At 44.5% G+C, this 8,510-nt stretch overlaps 1 protein-coding gene across 3 annotated transcripts; it reads right to left on the reverse strand.

Moving 5' to 3' along the window:
• Positions 1-1,584: 1,584 nt before the first annotated feature.
• On the reverse strand, positions 1,585-8,248 carry ZNF628 (zinc finger protein 628). Of its 3 annotated transcripts, none has more exons than XM_069986591.1 (2): positions 8,029-8,248; positions 1,585-5,251 (listed from the first exon to the last, which is right to left on the reverse strand). In XM_069986591.1, exon 2 carries the CDS (start codon positions 5,234-5,236, stop codon positions 1,916-1,918), a length of 3,321 nt encoding a protein of 1,106 aa, XP_069842692.1. In that variant the 5' UTR covers positions 5,237-5,251; positions 8,029-8,248; the 3' UTR covers positions 1,585-1,915. The 3 variants fall into 3 exon arrangements, with proteins under 3 accessions (XP_069842692.1, XP_069842691.1, XP_069842690.1); XM_069986590.1 differs by having other exon boundaries at positions 7,987-8,248; XM_069986589.1 differs by lacking the exon at positions 8,029-8,248 and adding an exon at positions 7,805-7,973.
• Between the last annotated feature and the right edge of the window lie 262 nt (positions 8,249-8,510).

Below are 8,510 nucleotides of genomic sequence, written 5' to 3' on the forward strand. Positions count from 1 at the left end.
ATGTAGAAGCAGTCCGCCTCTACATAAATCTCTGTAGCGCCGGAGATGCGGGGGCATTTTTAAGTCCGGTGCAGAAAACGCCGGACTTAATTAATGTCCCCATAAGTGTTGGGAAAGTACCTGGCTGCAACAATAAGAATTAGAACAATAAGTATTAACTGAACTGCCCCTGTTTTCAGGTTGTGTGTGGCGTTACAATACAGCTCTATTACCTTCAATAGAACTGAGCTGTACAACCACACCCTTAAGAGTCATGCTGTTTCTGGAAGAAAGTAGCCTTTTTTGGGGGGGTTTTCTTTTAAGCCTGGAAAACCCCTTAATGACCCACTTAAGCAGAGTTTCTAAGATTAGAGTTAAAAATAAAATTGCTCCAGAATTCTTGTTCATGGGCCTGTTCTTCATGTCACAGCTTAGCTCCTTTCACAACAATGGGAAAAACAGCAATACCACACATAGACCAAAAGGAACATGGAAGCCATTCCAAAATTCACACTTGTATCTCCAATCCCAGACAACCGTGACATGCTTTATTAAAGCAGAATTAACTTCCTAGAGTACCCAACATTAAGGACATATTCTAGAGATGAGCTAGCCAGCTGAGGTTCAGGTTCATACAACTTCAAACAATCGTCTTTTGAATCCCATTGTCTTCCTGGTCCATGGCGAAGGTGGAGACAAGCAGAGTCTGCCTGGAAAACAGGGATACAGACCATGACCTAGGCTGTATCCCAGTTTTCCAGGCAAGACTTAGGCTGTCTCCACTTTCGCCACGAACCAGGAAGACAGCGGGATTTAAAAGCCAGTGACTGACTGCTAAAACAACCCAGTTCAGATTAACAGATTTGCATGTTAATATCCTAATAGTATATATAGTCAATAGAACCATCACTCCCAACAGAACAACCTTACAAGTTCAAATGAGAATAGAAAAAAAATTTTATTTTCTGCAGAGCCAAGTATTGCTAGTTTTTAACCTTACTGCTGCAGTTGCATTTTTTTTTCTTCATCTAAAGAAGTTGAAGGAAGGTGCATGCTCGTGCTACAATGTAAGAAAGTATTACAGAACGGAGGAAAATATAGGCTGCTAATCATCCTCCTAGAAAGTGCTATACTTCTGTTATAAAACAAAGTTGCAAACTGGTTTAGACATAATATTGCTAAACATGACAGTATTAATATACATACTATAAACAATATATTAAACCCTAGGAGACTGAAAAATTAAAGCAATATCCTTCACACCCTGTAAAACGCTGCCATGCATAATTGGAAAGGGTAGAGTTGGGAATAGAGATGCACAAACTTGTCGAAACTTCAGGCTGTATCCATGTTTTCCAAGCAGTCAGGCTGCATCACCTTCTCCAGGCAGCGGATTCAAATGCCGATCATTCAGGTCCATGCTAACCCGAATTTTCGGCAAGTTCGCTCACTTCTATGTATGAGCAAGTCATTGTAGAGCTGTTCGGGCTGGTCAATGTTTTTCATGCATGAGAAGCACTGATGTAGCGTCAAAGACTGACTTCTACTACATGGGCAGCTTTGACAAATACTACAAAAGGACCTTGCAGACCCCCATACAAAAAAAAACAAAAAACTCTACAGCATCTTAAAAGTTCTGCGATATTCCTTTGTTGTTCCTCCTGGACATGTAGAAACAAACTGACAACTAATTGCTACCATTTAATTTGTAGGTAGGGGGTCTAGTCAGTCTAAAACCATGTGATCAGTGTACAATAGTGCAGAAACAGGCATGCGGGATGGTAATAGTTATAATTGTTTTATTGTATTTCCAGGAAGAATAACAAAGGAACGGCACAGCACAGTTCTACAGAACAGGTGCTCCAGCATAGCTTTATCACTAGCTACTATTAACAGACATGTCCTTTCAGCTTTTTTTTTTTTATTGCAGCATGCATTAAAAAGTATGGACAAGCTGAACTTTTGGTGCACTCTGTACTATTTGAATGAAAGGTAGAACATGCTGTAATCCCTGAACAGAATTCTTCTGAACTAACTGGATAGTTTGAATGTTCTGGGCCCCGGAATTTACTGTCTGTATGTTCTGGAGACCCTGAACATTTTGTACAGCCTGGAGCCCCTGACTGCTTGGTACAGTTCTCAGCTGCACACTCTGTGGGATCTGTACAGCGCTGTGGCTCTGAAGGCCTGGTAGAACCTGAAGCTGATTCTGCCCAAGTTGCAATTGGTTCTGCCCAGCCTGCAATCCTTGAATGTTTTCTACCTCATGTACATTTTGATCTGTTTGAAAATTATCAACCACTTGCAGAGTCTGTTCACCTTGAGCACTCTGGATAATAAATACTTTCTGACACTCTGAAGCAGAGTTTGCAGGTTCCTGCATATTGGACATGGCTTGAATCTGAACATTAGAAACATCTTGTATGCCCTGAATATTTTCCACTCCTTGCACACACAATCGAGTTTGCTCGCCGTCAGCATTCTGCAAGACCAGGACATTCTGCAAACCATCTTCAGTCTGAAGGGTTTCAAAATGGACATCCTGAACTTCTTCCATGGACTGCAAGCTTTCCACGTTCTCACTGGTGCTTAGAAGTTCCTCACCAGGAGAATTCTGCACAACTATCAAGTTCCGACTCTCCTGCAAGCTGGAAATACTTTGAGATTCTTGAAGTGCTTGTATATGAAGATCTGATAGGTGTGTTGTAGTTGGACTGGATTGGAGCTGCACATTGGGTAGCTCCTGGTGGATGTGAACATTAGACAGATTTTGGGAGCTAGAGAGGGTCTGAATATTTGGCATTTCCTCTGAAGGTGGCATGGTCATGGTCTTAACGTGAATGTCTGAAACTTCCTGAGAGCTAGGTAAACTTTGAAGAGTTACATCTTGAGTGTTGGATACCTGCTGGATTTGTAGGTTTGGGGCTTTCTGTGAAGGTGGCATTGGATTTATTTGCACAGTGGGTAACTGCAGAGGGCTCTGATCGGCCACATTCTGCAATACAATTATGTTCTGACCCATGGGTAAGGTTTGTGCTCTCGGAAAGCTTTGGAGGGTATGGAACTGTAGAGGCTGCACGCTAGACAGCGTTTGGCTAGTGTTCGGCATGATGAGAATATTCTTGTTTTGTGGTGTAATATTAGTAACTGCATTAGATGTTTTCTGCTTTGTTCGCTTTCGTGAGACTTTACCCTGACTTTTCTGGCATGTATTGTTTGGTATCGTAACTAGATTCAAATTAGTACTCTGTACCAAAGGTAACTTCTGCTGCGAATTTAGTATCGGATGAGAGGGTACTAATATAAGTTTAGGAGTGTTCTGTTGTGGTACTTGTACCAAAAAAAAGGTTTGTGGGTTTATTGAAGGGGTTTGGTTGCAAACCTCTAAATTTAATGTTGCAGGCAAATCAGATATGATTTGCACTTTTTGTGTGGCTGGTATGACCTGGCCATTCTGAGTGCCAAGTGGTGTTTGTGTGATGAACTCGCAATCCCCCCCAGTGTTTACTGCATGAGTACGCATGTGCCTCTGAAGATAAGAGGACATGACAAAACCTTTGCCACAAACCGTGCACCTGTAAGGTCTGTCGGTGGAGTGTGTGCGTTGATGTAGTTGCAAATTTGAAGAGTGGGTAAAGGTTTTGTCGCACTTTTCACATTTATACGGCTTCTCTCCCGTGTGAGTCCTTTCATGTTGCCGTAAATTAGATGTCTGAGTAAAGGTTTTACCGCACATGACACAGGCAAATGGACGCTCACCAGTGTGCAGCTGCCGGTGACGGCGTAAACAAGATGTGTTTTTGAAGGACTTGCCGCACTCTGTACAGCTATATGGCCTTTCGCCTGTGTGGAGCCTTAAGTGGTACTGATAATGTGAGGACCATTTGAAGGTGAGGCCACACTCTGCACACTTGAATGCCCTGACACCAGTGTGTACCCGCTGGTGAATGGACAACAACGAAGAGCGTTTAAAAGCTTTACCACACTCTGAACATTTGTAAGGGCGCTCTCCTGTGTGATCTCGCATGTGGTAACGCAGTCCTGAAGAACCTTTAAAGGCTTTATTACAGTCTGTGCATTTGTATGGGCGGTCCACAGTCTCCGAAGGGGTCGTCGTCGTGAAAGGCTGAATGATTTCAATGGTTTGTGGGCATGTGACCTCAGCTTCGGTTTGTATCAGCTGTTGTTCCTCAGTGTGTGTTCTCTGGTGCATCAAGAGGTTGGACAGCTGCACAAATGTCTTCTCACAAATGGAGCACTTATAAGGCCGTTCATTGGAGTGGGTATACTGGTGCCGAGATAACCCTGAGGCATTTTTAAATGTCTTATCACAAGACGTGCAAGAAAAGATCTGCTCGTCGGTATGGCTCTGTTGATGCTCAAGTAGCATATCCTCGTTCTTGAATGTCAAGTCACAGGTGCCACATTTATAGAGCATCTCCACGGTCTCCACGTCCCCTGCCGTAGTCAAGAAAACTTCAGCATCGGCTTGCACAAAAGTCTGTTCAATAGCGTGCGACTGCAAATGCTTTTGCAGGAAAGCTTCTGAAATGAACACCTTGCCACACAAGTCACATTTGTGTGTATGCCCACTGGTATGTGTGCGTTGGTGTAGAAGAAGGTTAGAGGAATGGGTGAATGATTTACCGCATTCATTGCACTTATAGGGACGCTCCCCGGTGTGGATCCTTTCATGTTGCTTTAAGTTTGTAGACTGAGTAAATGCCTTGCCACACACAGTACACACATAAGGCCTCTCTCCCGTGTGAATATTTCTGTGTCGTCTCAAACTAGAAGAGTTCTTAAATGCCTTGTCGCAGATGTTACACTTATATGGCCTCTCACCGGTATGTTGTCTCATATGGTACTGATAATGAGAGGACCACTTGAAAGCCATTCCACAGACATTGCACTTAAAAGACCGAAATCCAGTGTGAACACTCTGATGGATCTGCAATAAAGATGAACGCTTGAAGGCTTTGCCGCAGTCTCCGCACTTATATGGCCGTTCCCCAGTGTGACTTCTCTGATGATAAAGAAGAGCTGAGGAGCCTTTGAAAGCCTTGGGACATTCTGAGCATTTGTATGGTCTCTCTCCAGTGTGAGTTCTTTGGTGATGAATTAGCCTGGAGGACCACTTAAAGACTTTGCCACACTCATGGCACTCATACTGATGGCTACTGGTGTCTGCAGGCTGTGTAAGAGGCTGCTGCTGTACTGAAGATGTCTGAACTTCCATCTCCTGGGCTCCAACCATTTTGAAAAAAAAATTCTAAGAAAGTATGGAGAAAGGGAAACAAGTGAGTCAACAAGTCATTGCAATGTTCAATATAATTTATATTACAGAATAGGTTCAGAATAGATAATTATCAAAACCGCTAAATGGACTGTATGCATAGTTGCTTTCTATGTGGAGAAATTAAGCTGCAAGCCCACTCTGGATCAAACTGCGGTAAATAAGTCTGAGAAAAACAAATGGAATCAGCTGGATCTGCTGAGAACTTATTGCCAAACCAGAACACACATTTAGGATACGTTCACACACTGCGGATACCTTCCCATTTACTTTAATGGGATGGCATACTTGCAGCGGGATTGTCATCCCAATAAAGTAAATGGGAAGGTATCTGCAGCGGATTTCTCTGCGACCTCGCAGCGTGAAATCCGCTGCGGGTACGGTACGTGTGAACGTACTCTAAAATAGCGGGGCGGAAAGAACAGTATGAGCATAGCCTAACGGTAGCGTCACACGTACCGGATCCGCAGGGGATTTCACCCTGTGAGTTTGCTCCAGGCTCCCCATCAGCCAATCAGTGCTGTTGTGCACTGATTGGCTAATGGGGAGCAAGGGGAGCCGGGAGCCTCATACAGCCGCGGCGCCGAGCAGGTGATGCATGCTCCGGGCTGGAGGCTGCGGGGGGTTAAAGGGGCTGGGTCACATACTAGCAGCGGAATGAAAATTCCACTGCAGGTATGTGACCCATAGACCTTCTCGCAGCGTGAAATCCACCACGGATCCGGTACGTGTGAAGCTACCCTTAGGAAGGTTTTAATTTAAAAATTAAAAAAAAGTGTACAGGCTAAAACCAATGAACAACCTTGATTATTTTTTTTTTTTTACATCAGTCACTGCTTAGCTGCAGCAAAACATGAACAAAGGAAGTGACATTATGACAGCAGACCCAGCAAGGGACACTGGAGCAATGGATTCTGGGGTGTAACTTCATCCAGGCGACAGGATGCACTGTACAAATCCTGCAGATATGCTCTATTCAGACACACCAGGTACACGTTAATAAACATTTTTTTCTATTTTATGTTCAGACCAGCCGGTTTACCATTTTTTTTTAATTCTGGAAAACCACATTAGTCAAAGGGTTGCCGAAGACAGACCTACACTTTAAGGCAGATATTTGATGGTTATAATATGGTCCATCCATCCTTAATATCTGGTGAGCTGTTATCTGCAGCACGCCCAACCCCTCTCGCCACTGACATCTTTCGGTGGAAAGTCAGGAGGCCACGATACACCTTATACTATCATCGAAACCTGCTGACAGCAGAGGGTTCTGACAACTTATAACATAAGATGTATGGGCACCTTTAGTCTCTGTATTATGGCAGCATTACCCAGAACTAAAGTGGTTTTATTGAGCCTAATTTATATCACTATAGTCGTGTACATTGATCTAAAGCTGGTCGTACAGTTCAGATAGTTGTCAGCTGAATGCTTGTTTATCTGACAGCTATTTTCCCTGACCACTCCATACATTTGCACATTCAGCTGAGCCAACATTGTAAGGGGCTGAGTGGGAGTACATGGCTGACACACGATTTTTAGGGCAGATAAGCCGCCATTCCTCCCCTCCTGTGTGCAACTGAGGCGGCTTGGTGAGGGGTGGGGCAGAAAGAGGTCATGGACATATGGAGTATATGAAGCCACCATGTAAGTCTATAAGGGATCAGAAAACAGCCAAATACACTTATACTAAGACGTTTTAAAAGGTGAGGTCCGGCGAAAATATTATTAAAGTATTGTATTGTATTGCGCCCCCCCCCCCAAAAAAAAAGCTATACAAATTACCAATATACACTTATTAGGGGAAATGCTAATAAAGTGCTTTTTTACCTGTACCAACCTTCACTTCCTGGATAACACGTCACCTCTTTGAGCGGAGAGTGGCGGCAGCAGAGGAGTGCGCGCTCTCCCATAGATGGGCTATGGGACACTAAGACAGGTGGGATTCCGCCTGTTTTACTTAGTGTGAACATACCCTAATAAAACGAGGTAGTCTCCGATGGATGTGTCCTGCACAGAAATGTTCAGCCCAATAAGGAGACTATAGTAACAGCTCTGTATCCTCCATATGTTATATAAGCAGGCTGTATCCAAGGGGGTCAGGAACATTAAAGAAAATAAAGTGAGCCCTATAGAGGGAAACAAACTTCCCATACATGCAGCTAGTGCCATACCTCTCCCATCAGTTCTGAGGAATATAGTATACACAACCAGGACCCTGCCAACTCCCCCTCCTATAATACACACAAGATAAGTGTGTGATGGTGGGGACAGCTGGACCCCCTGCAATCTCCACAATGGGGACCGGCGCTGCTGACCCCTGAACACCCATTACTGACCCATCACAGAGGGACTGATGTGGCACACGTGACCACCCCTCCATTTTGATGTATCCTTAGGGAGGGGGCATGCCTCGGCAGTCAGAATCCCCCTGATCCTGTGCTGTGCATTCTGGATTGTTGTGGAAGTTGTTATGAAGAGACATCCCCTGTAATGGAGTATATGGGAAGGGCTGCTCTAATTTACCCGTGGTACTACAAATATCAGCATGCCCTTTCAGTTTCGAAATGACTTTCGCACATTCAGTTGTGAGTTGTAGTCCTGCCAATAACTGCTGCAGCACAAGTTACAGACTCCCTCCTCACAGGCTATCAGCCTCAGTCATGACATGGTGGTCGCCGGGTTACCCGCTCCTCGTAGTCACCCACCAGCGGTCCCGAGCTCCCGGTCACATCCCGTCAGTTACTTGCCAGCTGTGTAGGAACTCTTCCCCACTCCTCTTCTCTCCCGTTCTTAGGCCTTCATGTCTTCGTGATGACGCTCATTCTGTGCGCGGCGGCTTAGTCGTGACGTCATATGGACGCGCCACCCGGAAGCGACGAAGCAGCAACTGGAATGTGAAGAGAGGAATTGGGGGATGGGGTAGTGTCTACCAGCCGGGTGACTGTATGATAATCATGCCTGACGGAAATATAACAGCCAATCAGATGGCCGCTCTTATTTTTACTTACTAGGAGACTAAATGAAAGGCGAGATCTGATTGGTTGCTATGGCAACCAGTTTCTTCTTTATTATCGCTAAAGTGGTAACGCGACCCCCACAGCTTCTCTTGTGGCCTTCCTGCTGACATCACTATTTTTTCATATAATTTAGTAGGAAACGAAGAAAAATGTGGAGTGAACCAAAAATAATTGCAGTTTTGTGGGTCATTCTTGTTTTTTGACTGTATGCG

This window comes from Dendropsophus ebraccatus, chromosome 10 (genome assembly GCF_027789765.1).
Source record: "Dendropsophus ebraccatus isolate aDenEbr1 chromosome 10, aDenEbr1.pat, whole genome shotgun sequence".
Lineage (NCBI taxonomy): Eukaryota > Metazoa > Chordata > Amphibia > Anura > Hylidae > Dendropsophus > Dendropsophus ebraccatus.